We start from the raw sequence: 18888 nt of genomic DNA, 5'->3' as shown, positions 1-18888 counted from the left end.
GTCATGAATTTGAACTATCATATTTTATATATTCCTTATTTTTGCGTCAATCTTATGTTCTTAACACGTGACTTTTAATTTTTTATTATTTAATAACAACAAAATAACTTAAAATAATGATAACAGTGACATTTATAATGATAACAATAAGATTAATAATAATTACCAATATTAATAATTAATAAGTACAACAACAATAATAATCCTTTTGAACAAATGTACTAGTAAATAATAATAGTCCCTTTGTATTTTTTTTCTTTCTCACTTAGAATCTTGATACTATTCACAATTAGAGAGAATCTTTTAGATTTTTCTCAATATATAAGAAATAATATAGTCATGTCGGGTCTTGTTTGATTCGTCTCAATGAGTACTTTATTAATATTCAATTATTATAATTTTTACTAATATGTAGTGAAAGATATTTAATAGTAATAATTAGTTTTTAAATATAAGTGTGATCTGATCTGATCTGAACTTATTTTTTCTGATCTGATATGATCTGATCTGATTAGATCTGAAATAAGCAAAAATAAGGTGAACTGAACATAACCTAAACATAGCCTAACTATGCTCATCTTATTTGCCAAGAAAACTAAAACTATGCTTGTCTCATACGGTCCCACCATCCTAGAAACAAAATGGGTACCAAAGCACGCACATTTGGTGCTGCACCCCGCAGCTCCTGTCGTTGCTATAATCAAAATATATGCAGTACTCAATTTATATAAGGAGCTGAAAATTTCAGGCCACAGATCGTGTCTGAAATCTTCCATTATTCTGGCCTACTATACCACTTGCCACATCCAATAAATTGTCAAACATTAAACATACTACTAATAAACTGGTGTTCACTAATTAAAGCTAATGAATTTTGCCTAAAAATAAATAAATTAAAACTAATGTTTTTTTTTTTTGAAACATATGTTTGCTGAGATTATTTTTTACCAGTTTGAAACTAGAATTGTTGATCAAAACTAAAATTTACGAGGCAGAGTTATCTTTCTTAAATATTATTATTTTCAGTTGGTTTTGTAATAGACCGTCAACTTTAATTAAAAATTAGGTAAACAGCCAAGCCCAATATGAAGAAGAGAGCGGACCACCTTTCTAAACATAGTGACTAGTTTAATATATTTAACGACCAAGTTAATTCATTTAATAAAAAGTTTAATCAATGCAATAATCATATTTTTTTAATCTACGTAGTGAGTTATTAGTAACTAGTATAAGCCACTTAGTAAGACTTTTAGGTTATTAGTTCGAGATTGAAAGGGAAACAAAGAAACAAGAAGAGAAACAACTAGTAGTTTGGATTAAAGTGAGATAGAATGAACTTGTTAGAAAAATGTAAGATTGGATATGTCTAATCTATTTATCTATACTAACTAGTTATTAGGCCCGGGCTATGCCTCGGGTAAGAAAAAATTTCATTCATTAATATAATACATGATAATAACAATAAATACAACTTAGCCTAGTGGTTAAGACTGTAGTATATGTACTTGAAGTCTCGGGATCAAACCCTATGCTACGCAATTTCTAAAAAAAATTTATTGTACATAGATTACATGAACTAAAACTCCCTAGGGGTAGTACTGTAGTGTTCAACACTGCTCTTCAAATGGTATCATGCATACATAATTAATTTTAATGAACATGCAAATTTATTTATTTTTAAGGATGTAAGGGATATGTTTAATAACAATAACTAATTACAACACATATTTTTAATTTTGTGGAAACATGGATCATTAAGAGATGTTAGATGAGATGGTGATTCTTTGAAAACCCTTATGTAAGGTCAGAGGTTCGAGCCCAGGCTTCAGCATATTTATTTAATGACCACAATTGACTTTGTTGGTTAACATACACGTGGCAAAATTCTAGTGACAGGAGGAGAGTGCCACGTGGCGCATCGACGTTGTTACGCACGCCTTTTAATATATATGTATAGATATATTAAAAGGCGTTCATAAGAATGTCTATGTGCCACGTGGCACTCTCCTCTAAGCCTCTAATGCAAATGCTCTATTTTCATGTCAAACCCCTCAACTAAAAAAATAAAAAAAATTATGTTGTGTGGTTAAAAGGTATCGAATACGTGACATTTGAAAGGAAAAGTGAAAGCTTAACCATTGATCCAACACAACATCATTGTTTAATATTTCAAATAAAATATAATAAGATCTTGTAATTATACCTCATTAAAAGACTACACAAGTAGTTGGATACCTAACACATTAATGGTAATGATAGTATAAACTCTTACTCCAATTTCTTGTATTCTTCAAATTATGACGTCAATTTTTTCCTCACAAGACAAAAATTTACGAAAAGAAACAATCCGGGGCATCGCCCGGGACACTCACTAGTTTTATATTATAATTAGACCGCCTATTCTAATAATTTGTGTATTATTTTTATGCTAAATGAATTGGGCCTAACGTTCAATGAAGTTAGAACTATAGAAGCACAATATTACAGCATAAGTATGTGCTACTTGGATATCGATCAGAGAATTTCTTTGAATGTTTTCAGTTGATATAATAAATTCTTCACATTTGCATTCCCACATTCAGCATCAGCAGCTAGAGCAGCAGTAGCACCATGGCCACATATTTGAAGACATACTCATATTTCTACCAGCAATATGTACTGCCATAATGGGTTTGGTGAACAAAGAAGCAGTCAATTATGAAGTTGACAAGGTTCATGATCATACATTCATACTCGGAGCAGAGGTTGGACTCTTCGTCACCCTTCTACGTCTGTCAAATCTGAATGTAATAGGGTACCTGTTCATCTTAAAGAATCTATATTTATTTAATATACTCCCTCCGTCCCAAAATATAGTTCCCATTTCTATTTTGGGAGTCAAATTTTAAAAATTTTGACCAAATATTCTTACTAATGTATACAAAAAAACATATTCATGAGGGGTCTTGTTAGATTCGTCTCAATGTGTAAATTCGTAATATCAACTTTTTATATTTTTTACTAATAAGAAATAGTAGATATCGTAGGTCAAAGGTACGTCTTGGAGACTGTGCAAAATGAAATGAGAACTATATTTTGGGACGGAGGGAGTATTAAAAAGCATTTATAAACAAGGAACGACGTCACTCGACAGTCTACCTTACCTTAGAGTGTTTTATTCCATGTAATCTACATATAATAAGAAAAAGATTAGAAAATGAAACATATAGAATTTGATCCCATAACTTCAAACTTATATACAAAAGTCTTAACCACTAAACCGAGTAAGTTTTGATTTTTAACAATTTAAAGTAAAATATTAATAAATAAAAAATATAATTACTCGGAAAATAGCCCAAACCTAAAAGCTAGTTAAGATTAAAAAGACTACAATTCCATGACAAATGAGGTATATTCCATAAACGCAAGAACCTCGCCCTTTTACAAGCTAGAGAAAACCCCATATATAGTACAAGTGAGATACACACATATGACATATGTGGCTCACATGCACAAACATGAGACGGATGAAGACGCACTAAACACACAGAAATACCCACAGGTAGCAGATCTATGTTAAGCTATCGGGTGGAGTTGGATGCCACAAAACTAAATTGAGGTTGAGATAAGTTTAAATCTAAAGTAACCCTATATAACTACACCACTAAATAAGCTGTTCCAGACTTCCAGTACTAAGAAAAAGAAAAGGTAGCATAGGGAGGAAGATAATCGTTTATTTGGTTGCCAACCCTGTTTGCTGGAGCTTATTCCCCAACTACCTTTGGATTTACCCAGGTCGTGCACCTGGCTGAGTCTCCCCAACGAGGAATTCTGCCTACGATTAGGTTCGACCTCGGGATCCTCCTTGAGCAATACCAACCCACTTACAACTTGGACCAACCCCACGTTGATAGAGGAAACTACGCTGGCTTCAATTATTCTTACTTCCCAACAAAATCTATGCGGATACAACGGAGTATCAACTCTCGCTTCTACTAATTACACCTTCCAGAAATATGGGACACAACCAAGTCTCAACTCTCAAGCACTGGCATAATATGTCTATAGACTGCGGATCAAATCACCCCTTAACCAACTAAGATAGATTTAGGCACTTCCCTCACCCCCTTAAAATTTCTTTTTGCAAAATGTCAATATATTGTGACAAGATTTAACACTTCAGCATGTTCATGATCAAGTTCACCCAGAGACTAGAAGGATTGCGACATTAAAGATTCCCAATAATGTACATTGTCACTTTTCGTATTTGCGGCCTGAGAGCATCCATCAGACACGCAACAGCCTACTCTGTGTCAACTCATCCTGGGCACACATTTAAATTCCATTACACCGAACAGAGATCTTCATCTGAGGCTGCAGCTGATTGAATAAGACGGAGGGCTGGAGGTTGTTAATGATTGGCCTATCCGATGGTTGCATCTCTCACTGGGTGTAATAAAGCATACAGACGTGAAAGTAACTTCTATGAAGCAAAAGTTCTTCATATTTGGAAGAAAGAGACGATCACACTTCACACTAAATTAAGGAATAAAAATATTGCCACTTCTATTAACCTCCCAAAGGTTTGAAATGAGACTACATTGTCTTACTCTGCCAGCTAAACAGTTGTGCCTCCACCATCAGACATCAGAGATGCAGCAGCAGCAGCAGCAGTTGGGACCACCCCAGTAGATACACCAGGTTTTGATAAATGCAACAGTCTGCAATTGCTCCAGAGACAGCAAATATTCAGCTTCAGAATAGAACTCACCAAGTAGGGTGAAATTGCATTTGAATTTCATTAATATTGATGGACTTACGGAGCAAGGTATTCACAGAAAGAAGAGACAGCTGTCACAACTTCAGTATAGTTATCAGATGCAGCAGGAGCTGTTACTTCAACCAATTGTATGCCCGGTGTGACTGGCTCAGCTTCATCGACCGCATGCAACTTTGGCACCTTATTGACCGAGGAGACAGTAACAGTGATCTGAGCACCCCTATGGAAATGAAAGGAAAAACCCACCCGCAACAGCTCATGATCCAACTTGTATCCAAGTGCATAAAACAAACGGAGGGCATTCTTGCTAGCTTTGCTCTCTACCATTGTACGGACCAGAACGGAGAGCTGTTCAGCACCAGCACCTCTCATTGCACCACCAACGTGACGAATAATCCTGCATGATACACATCCCTTTTTACATCAGGATAACCCATACACTAAACAACATTAGAATAGAAATCCACTCGCATACCAAGTAGGTTCAGGCTGCTCAAGATCACATATAAGTCGAACCTCAGAAGACACAGATCCTGCAAATAAATTGCAATGTCTAATTCAATATACCCAAATCAGTGAAACACAGCACGCATAAAATCCAATCAAACACTTCCCAAGTGCAATCATCTCCTTCTGATAATAAGATATTAGGAATCAAGCCAGACATTAAAGGGAGATGTTAAGTGAATGGACAAAAGAAACAGAAATCTCGTTAGTAAGGGCGCTGGTTGAGGTTAATGCATTCAACCAATTCACAAAGAGTTGATTCATTGTGCAGAAAGTAGAGTTTGACCTAGAATATGCCAAGATCTCTAAACTCTCAAAGAACCATAGAAGAAGGAAGCTAATATTTAAATTGACAAGAGAAAAAGAATTACTAGAGGCAATGAAGATTTTGAGAATACAAAAGAGAAACCGGGAGAAGATCCTTATATGAAACTAGACCAGCTCAAGCTCCCTAAAGAGAGCAATGTGTTTTTACCGCCCAACAACTCAAATGTATGCTAGGGCTTTATTGAAGGACTACACCAAAAGATGATAAGAAGATTAATATAGCAGAGACATGTGAAGGTGCAATGGTATAGAAGATATCCTACCCAAACTAAGGTTTGCCTTTCAAAATTCCTTTGATATGGAAGAAATCTTTCCCACACTGTGGTCTTTCTTTGTAATTAAGCTCCTTGTCTGTACACAACAATTCTCAATAATTAGTTTTAGCACTGGTAAGGATGGTGCTGGTTCAAGTGATATTACTAGCACATTACCCTTTAAATTTCTTTTGATTGAACTTGTTCTTTAAAATGTGAGGAGCTTCAAAATGCCCTCCAAACTAAATAATTTAGTGAAATTTGCCAAAACAAACCTTTTAAAACCTTTTACATCACATTTTGCGCGAAACAACCTTATAAAAATTTTCTGGCAACTTTAGACCTTCAAAGTAATTTTTTTTTGTGAGGAACAACCTTGGTCTATTTTCCAACGTTGACTCACTCAATTGAAGCACGTGACTCGTCTTTTTGCTTAATATAAGCCATTTTCCTCCTCCCCTACCACCTGAACCACCCTAGGGTCCCTGGCCCCACCCTTCCCCCATCCTCCCCCTGAAACCACCCACACCCACCTGAATCACCCCACCCCCAGCCACCAGAACCATCCCACACACAATCTCTTTCTCTCTCCACCAAACCCCAAACCCACCTACGTCGACCACAATCCCTCCAAACATAAAGAATTTAAGGGTGAATACAATTGGAAGCTGAATTGTTATTGGTATACTTAAGAGTTGAGACGACTCATTTTGAGATGTGGCTAGAATTATGTACAGTAGCTAAATTCATAAATAACATTGCAATTATCTAATGTGTTTCCTGCACCAAGGCTATTTGATTATGATTGCTTGGCATAATGATAAAGGATTTCGGATAGAAAAACAGACAGTACCATCAGTTCTGTAAGAGCAACCCTGTCAAGCTTCTAGATACTGAACCACAGTGACCAACTTGCTAAAAGGCAAAGCCACTACTAAGTCTAAGAACTTTAACGAGGAGCTTAAAGCTACAACCAAAGCTATGAGCTTAGAAATGGAGGGCATTATAGAAATAACTATAAATCTTTCTAGCCAACTCATAATCAAAGTATTAAGGACTCCAAGTGAAAGAGATTGTTGTATCTACTTATGATGCCACACAATTGTATTACCAAACAACGCCCGGTTGCCACATTGAGCAATGGTAGATCTAGAGCTTTTAAGTATATGCCTTAACAACTAGTGATTAACAGTGGCTCTGACGAACAATTTTCTGGAATAGGCAATAATGAGAACACTAATTAAAATAAACAACGCTAAGAGGGTAGTGACATGACATTGAACTAAAAGAAGCTCAACAAACTCTTAAACTTGCAGAACCTAATTTGGGGAAAATAGAAGGAAAGAGACAAGTAATTGAAGCCAATCTAGCTCTTAGACAAGCTAGAACACGAAGAGAGGCTAGCCATATGATTTCATAATAATTGGTGCACTTCGAATAATCAATAACTAAAAGAGGTAACATTTATAAACCTGTTTTTTCGTAGAATACATATATTGAAGATATATCCCTTTTTTGTACGAAATCGAAAAAATAAATTCTCCCTTCGTTTTAAATTAGATATAACACTTAGTTCTAGCACACTTGTTAAGAAAGAGAAGAGCCGTGAAAGGAGAAGAGAATATTTGCTTTTGAATGAGAAGAGAGACATAGAGGACCCATGTGCCAAATTAACCACCTAGAATAAAAGTGTTACATTGAATTCGAAAAGAAGGAAGTACGAGAAAATATATAGGGAATTCGAATGCAATTCCAGCGTAATGGACCAACTACAATAAAAGCTCATGCTTCCACGGCAAGAGAGTACATGGCTATCACATGCTATGTTACCTGGACTCATAAACCCATGTCTGGTACGTGTCCAAGTGTTTGACTCTGCTATTCTATGAAAATTTTCAATGAATTTGGCCCAAAATGAAGTGTCCAAGTGTATGTGTCTATGTCGGAGTGTCAAGAATCCAACAAGGGTATTTGAGGTGAATTGAAGAGTCCATATAACTAAGTTTACATGTTAAACTACTCTACATATGCTGAAAGCCAGAGTGACTACACCTAATTAAGTTATACTCCCTCCGTCATCTATTAGTTTACCCGTATTCCTTTTAAGGGTGTCTCATATTAGTTTACTTCTTTCTTTTTTTTGTTGTTTTTGGAATGGGACCACAAACTTTTCATCACATACATTCAGCTTTAATATAAAGTAATAGTTTCTCTTTCTTTCTATGACCCACAACATTATTTCTCCTAAAACTCTGTGCAAAAGAAAGGGGTAAACTAATAGAGGACGAAGGGAGTATCTCGTTGGAGACTTGAATAATATCATCTTCAGCCCATGGATTAAACCATGGAATTTAAACTCTCCCGCTTCGTTATCAAACGACCGTTCTGTAACGGAATTTTCGATTTGTCGTTCAACAAAATTCCGTTACGAAACACCATAATGAGAATCACATACTTCTCGCATCGTGTTGTCCGTAACGCGAACTCACCGCGTTAGAACGTTTTTATTCCCTTTACATCCATTCTTTCAAACATTGGCCGAAAATACTTTGTTAATTAATTATATAGCTGATGAAACATGATATTCTAATAAATTTGATTATATTATGTTGTAATAATGCTTCATAAGCTAAAAAATGCAAATAAGGTTATAACATATTAATGTGAATTTTTTCAAAAATTCACGCCGCTTCGAACGCGATCCGTTCAATTCATCCGTTATAAGCCACTTCCACGACAATGCAAACGTTAACGCGATCGCGACCGCAGCCGGGATTTTTTCCCCTTGGATTAAACAGAATCTACAAAATCAAGCTCCTCTTAATGTTTTATTATGAAAGATATCTAATGGCCTTTCACTTCTTGGAATGAGCCTTCTTGGGGAGGCTTTGTGTAAATTAGCCTTCAGCAAATTTTGTGCGAAGGATAATCTCCTCTGTAACTACAGAATTTATTAAATTGTTATCTATGCTGCATCATCATTATCAAAGCCTTAATAGCTAGAAAGGCCTTAGGCAGGAAAGAAAAACTTAATAGTAGTATATTTCATAACACAGAAAAAATACAGAAGCTTATAATAAAGGATTTTATGCTTTGGTTAAAACACATTTTAAAGAAATCAGCGCAAACACAAGATACCGGATTTCTTAGGGAAAATTTGTTTATTGTTCTCCATTGTAATTCTTGACTAGCTTGAGCCTTGTTGTTACTTACTACTTGCCAGTACTTTCAGCGTGTTTCAGAAGTGGGTTGTGTATTTGCAATGATGGTAGATTGATGATTAAGAGAAATTTTTCCATGAAGGTGAGGTCTTACTATCCCTGATGTTCAGACCCTGATGAACTCAATTTTTTCATATAGGTAGTTTAACTTTGGCTAGTCATTAGTTCTACACATCTTGATTATCATAATAGAAGTTACTTTAATTCATCCCATAAAGAAAAGGGCTTAAGGGAAATTCATTTCAATTACATATGATCAAATGAGGTGAAATAATTTTTTAAAAAGCTTTTCTCTTATAGATAAAAGTTAAAACCCTATGCAATATTGATTTTAAACGGTGCATATAAAATAAAAGTACAAATGACTTCGTGAATTGCTAGCTAGGATTCCAAAAAGGACATAAATATGCAATCAATGAAAGAGTAAACAAATAAAGCATCAGATAATTACCAAGGTTTGGGCTGCTTCTCAAGCATAACTCATGAATTCGTAACCGCTCCTTATTGACTCCACAAAGTCCCTGAAGTAGAATCTCCAGTGCTTCCACATGCTGCAGCACAGAATATTTTATCCAAAAAGTGAATCCAAACTGTCAAAAATTTGTGAATGCCAAAGATAATCAAAAAATTTCCGAGTTAAAATTCATCCAAACTTTAATGGAGATTTTGACAGATGGTTACAAGTGCAATGCCTCTAAATTTTGTTTAAATGATTATTTTATTTAGTATATAGATTAATGATGAAAATAACTCATCACTCTCCCTAGCTATTCCTTCTTCCAGACATGTCGCGGCTCCTTTATTGTAGCAGAATCCTTCGACCATTGTTTCTACATCGAGTTACGACACCAGAACGTCTTGAAAAATGTAATGTACTCCCTTGCCTATTCGCGGCAAGCATGCGCTGATCAGGGTTTCGGTATGCTTAACGAGTGCAAGCAGAACCGAGTAGGGGAGGAACTGGACTTAATTATGGACAAAATTCAAATTATATTGTGTAATTCACACAAAGTGCCTGACATGATGATCCAATCCTCACAAACTCCAAGGCTAGAGAAAGGAGACGAATGGGTGCTGCCTTAAAATGATTCATTCATCAATCTCACGCAAACAGATTCACTTACAGGACTGGAATTTAATCATGACATAAGCTACACTCCAAGGTCTGTGGGCAGGATGAATCCAACAAGCATTGCTTGGGGATTAGATGGCTAGAAATCATAAAAATAAAGTCGAAACATGAAAATTTGGGGCTCTTTCTAATGCTAAGGCTGCTCAGCCAATCACCCCTTCGTCGACTCAAACTCTCTGTCCTTTTCTTTCTCTTGTCTTCCCCTCTCCCTGAAGTGAGAAAATCCCCTATACTCAATAACTTCAAAATTAAATTTTATAAATCACACTTTTGAGGTGCTAGGGGCCTATAGAAAATAATGAAAAACAAAAGCATTAGTGTTGTTTTCTACATTGTCTGGAATATGATGTCTGGCTACAAAATCGTCAATGATCAATAAGTGATCTTATAGTATGTAATTGCAAATCACTATCTAACTTAATAAGTAACTCCTCACTTTACCAAGGAATATACATTCAGCTCTTGTCTTGTGCCAACACTCTAGGAGCACCAATAACCTTGATGCACCTAACTCCTATCGAAGTACTCCGATCAACTTCCATGATAAGTAAACCATGATGAACTAGAAGATACCTTGAAAAAATGGAGCCAGGAAAAGACTATGAAATAGCCTAGAGAGACAATAAAGACTGAAAGTGTTCCACATATCCAAGGCAAATCAAGTATATAAACAGCTTGCATCTAGTCTATAGCAATAAATTAACACTAACTAACTAACAAATTTGTCATCAGCCAATTCATGAGAAAAATATTGTATTCAGCGGTGAAACTTAGATCACAAAGCAACCTATCCGACTAAGTCTCTGTTGAAACGAGACTAGTTACTAGTTAGGTAAATAACCACAAAGTAAAAATGCTTCTTCCATCCAAAATGAATGTCATTGTTTTCTTTGTAAACACAAATAATGTCCCTTTCACTAAGAAAGTGAGAATTCCTTTTTCTTGCAATCTAACCTAATTCAATACAAGCCGATTCATCCTGCCCTCTCCGCTAATAGTTGGTCAATTCACTCAAACATCTAAAAGGGAATTCCGTAAAAATTAATGCACTAAAGACTACAATGAATATCCTTGAACTGCACCTGATGTATCTCAAAAGTGTTTACACATCATTCCTCGGGGGAGTATTACCAAACTAGCAAAAGCTTCATTGAAGCACAATTGTCCCTAAGCTCCCTTAATACAAATTTGGTGGGCGTCTCGATTTGACAAACAACAATCTTATTAATTTTTACATTGTCACAATTTATGCTAAAACAAGAAAACATATGCACTTTCAAAGTTCTCTCAACAAATTGCATAGTCATGTAGGACAAGTTTAAAACTACAATAAGTCAACACACACGGGCAAATAGTTCCTCCATTCCCTAATTCATGCAATTCTTACAAATTCACGGTCTCATTTACATTACTTTGACCATTAATATCTTCGATTATATCATAAGTAAATATTATGAACAGAAGAAAATGTGCGCTGAAATTCACCTGAGTCTCAATAATCCCCTGAACCACACACTCCATAGAAATTGCTTCACCAGCAAGAACAGATCCAAAGTTACTACAATCAGAATTTCATATAAATTAGCAGGGTAATACAAATATCATTGATGATAATAATTCGAATTTCATATGAAGTATAATTTAGCAGGATAATAACAAATTCACAGTTTTCAACTTGTAACAAACGCACGTACAGTAATTAATACCTGGTTGGACCCCCAAAATTTGAGATTCGATTTGAATGTGTGTGAGGAGTTAAACAATGAAAATAGAGCAGTAACTCATGCACTAATTTTTTTGGGTTTCTGCAATTCTGTGAATTCTTCCTCAAATCGGGAACATCCGAGTTTCAAATTTCGCCGAAAAGTTTGATTTTACCCGACTTAAAATTTGAAATTAAGGTATTAGAGAGAAATTTAACTGTTGATTGAGTGAGCACCTTTTCTTTATCTATGCATCCTCTGATCGATGAGTCGATAACCAATTTTTACAAGTCATTTTAAAAGATTCTTTGGTAAAAATTACCCTTCCTTTGTTTTTACAAGTAAATTTTTATTAGGAAAATTTGCACAAAACCATTAAGTTTTCACTTATTTGGAAACTCTCATCTTTATGTTTTTTTTTTCCTAAATTTCTAACTAAACTTTACAAAACCTTTATAAACTCCCACCACTTAACGGGTTTTGACAAACTCCATTAGTGGTGGGACCCACATCGGTTATTTCTTTTGTTTTTCCCTCCAAACAACTCACTTCCCTCATTCATCTCTCCAAAAATGATGTCGTCTTCCTCTTCCCACCATTAAGTTCTCCCTTTTTTTCCATTCTCTCTCTCTCTTCATTCATCTCTCTTGAAATCTGGGTAAATTTCTGGGTTCCAGACAATATTTTTGTAGAGATGAATGAGGGAAGTGAGTTGCTTGGAGGGAAAAACAAAGAAATAACTAATGTGGGTCCCACCACTAACGGAGTTTGGCAATATCCGTTAAGTGGTGGGAGTTTATAAAGGTTTTGTAAAGTTTAGGTGGAAATTTAGGGAAAAAAAACATAAAGGTGGGAGTTTCTAAATAAGTGAAAATTTAAGGTGATTTTGTGCAAATTTTCCTTTTTATTATTATTATGAAAGATGATTGGTCCAAAAACCAACCCCTAATAAACTTTTGTTATTTCAAAAGTAAGATTACATAGATACCTTACAATGGATTTCGTATGATTTCTCATCTAGTGGGCCCTATACTTTGTTTCCCCCTCAATTTGCCCTCTTTTCTGACTTTTTTTTATTTTATTTTATAACCTACTTTACCAATTATAGTAAAGACATTCTCCGCATTCCCCTCGATTGGCTTAGGATTTATGGATTATAATGGTGCATTGCTGTTGCAACCAATAGTTTAATGGATTTTACTTACTTGATTAATGTTACTGTCACAAATTGAAGGTAAGTTCTCTTAAAATGTACATTAGGGTTCACTAAATAGGAAAAATTGGCAAATTTGGGATTTAGGGATTTACTTTAAAAAGAACATTATGATTCACTAAAAGCTTTAATGTGTTCATTAATTAGGTACTTATAATTGCAACGTGTAGTTTGAAATGTCTTCCTCCTCATTCTCTTGATCAGAAGGCCAAATGCAACTGTGGTATTTTAGTAGTCATTAAGAAGTGTAAAATATCATTCGAGAATTAAAGTACAACATATTTAAACTATAACATATTTAAATTATATAGACTAAATAAAGAATATTACATCTGATACGATATAGATTTTAGAATGGATGACTTCGAATTGCAAATTACTCAAGAACGTAGGACTAGATGGATCGAAAATAAAAGGCGACAAAGAAATTCAAAGACCTTTAATTTGAACAAAAAGATTCTGAAAATGCAAGAAGATGATAGTGTAACACCTCTACATATTCAACTTGACTCGCCCACCACTAAAAGACAACGTCAGACTGTGAACCAACATGATGTACCTACCTCTTCAAATATAAGGATGCCTATCGTAGACATCACTCATCACCAAAGTCATGTCACATATGATCATGGAAGACATAACCGTATGTATCTAAACTAAACATAACCATTTGCCTAAAATTTCATTACTCAATTAATTTGTACGAGCTCTTATGCAATGCAACTATTGTTTGACATTAATGCCAACAATTATTATGGGATTGCAACTGAAAGTAACATGCCGCCGACTCGACACTTCTGTGTTGGTGAAAGTAGCACTTCCAATGTTAATAACAAGCCAGGAGCTGCAACTTCTGGAATAAGGATTTGGAAGGCTGGGCGACGTGGATATCACAATTGTGCAAGGGATTACCATGAGAGTAAGGGGGTTCCCATATTCACTCACTAGTAGAATAATTAATTATTGTTATGGTGGTATTGCTGCGGTTTTACCCATACGCAACAATATATCACGTAAAAAGAAAAGGTAAAATATAAAGTAAAGATATTGCTGCGGTTTTGGCTCAAAACCGCAGCAATATGGTTTCAGCGGAAAATTTTTGAAAAAAAGTTGACTTTTTGACCAGATATATTGCTGCGGTTTTTTGTAAAAACCGCGGCAATATATTAAAAAATAATATTTTAATATCCCCATGTATTTCGTAAGAATATTGCTGCGGTTCCTTTGAAAACCCGCATCAATATAATATTCCTGTTTATCAAAAGAGAGCACGACCTTGCCAATTTTAGGGTTCCTTAAAGAGGAGTGCGATTTCCAAACCACAGTCGTTTTCATCTTCCTCACTCTCCTCTTCTTCAGTCACTTCTTCCTCTATCTCCTCTTTCTCTCTCATCCTAACTTCTCCTCCTCCGATTTCCTAACACAAAAACTCTGTCTTCCTCCTCTGATTTCAAAACACGAAAGCTCCGTCGACGACTCCTCTGATTCGCTCGCGAACTTGTTCGACGGTTGCGATTCGCTCGAGTCCTTGCTTGTTCGTCGGTTGTGATTCGCTCGACAGCTGTGCTCCACGGTTGAATGGTGCTTCTCCATCGCCGGTCGTTCGAAGTTTCACTGCGAGAAAACGCGCGACAACAACCATGTGACGCGACAACGAAACGATCATGACGCCACAACAACCACCATGACGTGGCAACAACGAAAGATGGTGAGGGCAGAGGGACCGTTCGAATTTTCCGGCCAGATCTGTTTTTTTTTTCTTCCTTTTTTTCGTTTTTTTTTTGCTTTAGGATTTTTTCTTATTTTCAGTTTCTTTTTCTAATATAGGTTTGTTTTTTATTATGTTTCTTCGTAATTTATCATTCAGTTATAATTATTGTTTTTTATTTTTGTTTTTTCATTTGAGGGTTGAGTATGATTTAGAGTATTAATTGCTTTTTGTTGGCCTTTAACAGTGTGAAAGATTCCAAATAATACAGTGTGCACAATTTTTTTGGTGTTCATGCTACACAGTTGGGATCTTTCTTGGTGTTCATACAGTCTGCGAATTCAGTGAATGAGTTAGTGAATGCTTTTAGTCTTTCAAATTTAATTGCGAAATAATTTTTTTTTAAACATGTAATAGGGCCTATTGCTGCGGTTTTGGGCAACAACCGCAACAATAGGTCAAGCTATTGTTGTGGTTTTTAGCCAAAATCGCAGCAATATTTTGTACTTTTTTAATATAAAATACTTAAATTGCTGCGGTTTTATCCAGAAATCGCAGCAATATTTTCTAATATTGCTGCGGTTAAAAACCGCGACAATATATTAATTACCTATTGCTGCCCCTTTAATTGCTGCACGGCCAAAACCACGCGCAATAGACCATTTAATGACCGCATCAATAAGCATTTATTCTACTAGTGACTCTACCTCCAATGACAACATGTCCACACTGTCAAGCATGGCTTTTCAGTTGTGAATCATCAGAATCATGTTGCTTGAGCGAGAAGGTCAGATTACCTGAATTCCCTTTGTCATCTACTCTACTAGACCTCTATTATGATCAAGGAGAGGATGGGGAACATTTCAGACTGAACATTCGGAAGTACAATCATGTTTTTGCATTCACTTCAATGGGAGTCGTTATAGATGATGAATTAGCCGATGCACGTCAAGATGTATACACATATCGTGCTCACGGTTTGATTTATTATCATATTGGTGGTTTATTACCTTTGAAATCAAATGATCCTCCTCGATTCCTTCAAATGTACATATATGATACTGAGAATGAAAATGAGCATCAAATGGCAGAAAATGCAACGTTAAGAGTGGATATCATTGATAGGATAAAAAATATTTTGAACGAGCAAAGTCCTTTTGTCCGTACACTCCGACATATTATTCAACGAGATGACATACAAGAATGCAAGTTTGTCATAAAAGAGCAACCTCCTAACCAACATCATTATTCAATGCCTTCAGCCTCTCAAGTTGCAGCAGTTGTTGTCGGGGGTGATTATATTGCCAACTTGAAAGAAAAGGATGTCATGGTAGAGTCGGTCACTTGATGACTCATGTCTATCAAAGATAACTATTACAATTGACTACAATGTCCACTATTATTTCCTTATGGCTCTTACGGTTGGGATTTAAACACCAGATCTATGACTGGGAAGAAGATAACATGTCGAGAATTCTATTCGTATATGTTCAGGTACATACAATGTCACAACCATTCTCAATCCTCCATTTAAACCATTATGATTATTCTAACTTCTTCACCAACTTATACTTGAAATAGATGAGAGAAATGTTATGATTCTATAATCTTAAGAGTTGGCCGCTTAACTCAACAATTTGTTGTGAACAATTGTGTAAAGATGCAAGCATCCAATTTGAGATGGATTGGACTCAATAAGACACAATTCGTGCATATCTGTACAAGGGACTAGAGGATTCTTACAATGCTGGAGAACATAATATAGGTATGATTTCACATAATAACAGTAATGGTCTACTTTGATATACACATCTATATTATTTAAAGGTTATTTCATGCACTTTATTAACTATATGTAAAAAATATTGGACGAAGAACTATACTTTCATCGTCATTTGTTGGAAGTCCGCGAGATATGCATCAGCGATACCAAGATGCAATGGCCTTGGTGCAAAAATTTGGCAAGCTAGACATATTCCTTACTATGACGTGCAATCCGTCGTGGCCAGAGTAGCAGAATTACTACATGGCCAACAACCTCATGATCGTCCAGACTTGCTAACAAGGATATTTCATGCCAGACTTGAGTTATAAAAGGATGTGTTGGAAAGGAACGTTCTCGGGAAGGTAATTACTTATGTATATGTGATTGAATTCCAAAAACGAGGTCTTCCACACGTTCATATGTTACTAATTCTTGATCAAAATGACAAGCTTACCACTCCTGATGATTATGATAAAATAGTGAGAGTAGAAATTCCTGAACAACAACAAGAGCAAGAGCTCCGCAAAAGGATTCTTAACCACATGATTCACAACCCATGCAGTGTTCAGAATTCACGTTCACCATGCATGAAACAAGGGAGTTGTAAGAAGGGGTTTCCTAAGTCATTCTCTGATTGTACAAAGCAAGGAAATGACTCATATCCCATCTACCGTCGGCGTCAAGATGCTCCACCTCTGCCAGTACGTGAAAATTTACGATTAATTGTAGATAATCGGTGGGTAGTTCCATATAACCCATGGTTGTTGAATAAGTATGATTGTGACATTAACATAGAGATATGCAGCAACACTAAGTGTGTTAAATATTTATATAAATACATCCATAAAGGTCCAGATAGAGTTTCCATGGAAGTTCATAAAGGGGATGAGATTGCACAGTTCGTTGATGCAAAATGGATTTTTGCACCTGAAGCTTTGTGGAAATTTTACAAATTTCCAATGACTGGGATGACTGTAGACCGCTTGCAAGTTCATTTACCGAACATGCACCACGTTAGATTTGAAGGTAACCAGCCTATCGAAAGTGTTTTGGCTGGCCTAAGGAGCTCAAAAACAATGTTGACTGAGTTTTTCAAGATGAATTTAGTAGATCCTAAAGCCAAAGATTACCTATATCGAGAATTCCCAGAAATATAGATGCATTAATTCCACACGTGAGTGGCAACGAAGGAAAACCATGTAGAGAGTAATTGGTTGTTTGTACGTAGCTTCGCCTCTGGATTTACCTAAGAATGTTACTAAACCACGTCAAAGGGACCCAATCATATGAGCATTTAAGGACTGTCAATGGGATATCCCACCCTACCTTTAGAGCTGCAGCTGAGTCCTTAGGTCTTATTGACAATGATGAAAGCATACGACAATGTCTAATAGAAGCAAGTCAGGTAAAAATGTCGGCGGCACTTAGACGATTGTTTGCAACTATCTTAATATATTGTCAACCATCTGGGTTACGTGCATTTTGGGATGAGTTCTTCCCACCCTTGGTTGAGGATTACCCATCTTCAAGCAAGACAAACAACAATGAAATTCTAACTTACAAGCTTCTTAAAGACTTGGATCGCTTATTAAGACCGCTCAGGAAAACAATCTCAGACTACAATGAATTGCCAAATTTACCAGAATTCATTGACAACATTGATGAGTTATCTAAAATAATGGAGGAGTATTTCTCAGTGCCAGTTCCTACTGAGGATACCGACTTTATAGGCAAGTTGAATGCCGATCAACGACGTGCATATGACACAGTGATGAATGCTATCACTTTGAAAAATGGTGGAGCTTTCTTCGTTGGTGGTCCCGGTGGTACTAGAAAAAACATATCTACATCGAGCTATATTAGCTACTGTAAAAGGTAGAGGTGAGATAGTTATCCCAATAGCAACTTCTGGAATTGCTGCCACATTGTTGCACCAAGGGAGAACTTCACACTAAACTTTTTAATTACCATTAAAACCAGATAGCTCATTGTCATGCACCTTTACAAAGTAAAAACCGCATTCTTCTTAAACATTCTTCAGTTATTATATGGGATGAGGCACCAATGACATATAGGTATCAGTTTGAAGCAGTTGATCGTTCACTTAAGAATTTGATGGGAAATGACTTGCCATTTGGCGGAAAAATGTTCATATCTACTATTGCTAATACCTCGATTGATGGGTTGATTGATCAAATTTTCCCCAATCTAAATGAACACATCGGTGACGGTAATATTATGGTAGAAAGGGCAATCATCACTCCATTGAATGAAGATGCTGATAAAATCAATGACAAGG

At 35.9% G+C, this 18888-nt stretch overlaps 2 protein-coding genes across 8 annotated transcripts; one reads left to right on the top strand and one right to left on the bottom strand.

Annotated features, from left to right (window-relative positions):
* Positions 1-2329: 2329 nt before the first annotated feature.
* LOC104906975 (mediator of RNA polymerase II transcription subunit 18) lies at positions 2330-12181 on the bottom strand. 7 transcript variants are annotated; one of them, XM_057393652.1, is made up of 8 exons: positions 11907-12181; positions 11686-11758; positions 9520-9658; positions 5235-5292; positions 4800-5156; positions 4590-4700; positions 3144-3168; positions 2330-2798 (listed from the first exon to the last, which is right to left on the bottom strand). In XM_057393652.1, the coding sequence occupies exons 2-6, from the start codon at positions 11719-11721 to the stop codon at positions 4598-4600; spliced, it is 693 nt and encodes a 230-aa protein (XP_057249635.1). In that variant the 5' UTR covers positions 11722-11758; positions 11907-12181; the 3' UTR covers positions 2330-2798; positions 3144-3168; positions 4590-4597. The 7 variants fall into 7 exon arrangements, with proteins under 7 accessions (XP_057249635.1, XP_057249636.1, XP_057249638.1 ...); XM_057393653.1 differs by having other exon boundaries at positions 2330-2780; XM_057393655.1 differs by lacking the exon at positions 3144-3168.
* Positions 12182-17008: 4827 nt separating this feature from the next.
* On the top strand, positions 17009-17746 carry LOC125495543 (uncharacterized). The gene has a single exon (XM_048640295.1). It carries the CDS (start codon positions 17009-17011, stop codon positions 17744-17746), a length of 738 nt encoding a protein of 245 aa, XP_048496252.1.
* Positions 17747-18888: the final 1142 nt, after the last annotated feature.

Source organism: Beta vulgaris, chromosome 3, assembly GCF_026745355.1.
Source record: "Beta vulgaris subsp. vulgaris cultivar EL10 chromosome 3, EL10.2, whole genome shotgun sequence".
Taxonomy (NCBI): domain Eukaryota; kingdom Viridiplantae; phylum Streptophyta; class Magnoliopsida; order Caryophyllales; family Amaranthaceae; genus Beta; species Beta vulgaris.
This window is presented reverse-complemented; position numbering and strand designations above follow the sequence as displayed.

Excerpts from the sequence above, each read along its gene's own strand:
- LOC104906975 (XM_057393652.1), bottom strand. The coding sequence starts at position 11,721 with ATGGAGTGTGTGGTTCAGGGGATTATTGAGACTCAG. Across the intron at positions 9,659-11,685 it reads AGGGGATTATTGAGACTCAG|TTTGGATTCACTTTTTGGAT; the intron begins GTGAATTTCAGC and ends AATTTTTGACAG. Across the intron at positions 5,293-9,519 it reads GAGAAGCAGCCCAAACCTTG|GATCTGTGTCTTCTGAGGTT; the intron begins GTAATTATCTGA and ends ATTTATTTGCAG.
- LOC125495543 (XM_048640295.1), top strand. The coding sequence starts at position 17,009 with ATGTTACTAATTCTTGATCAAAATGACAAGCTTACCACTCCTGATGAT.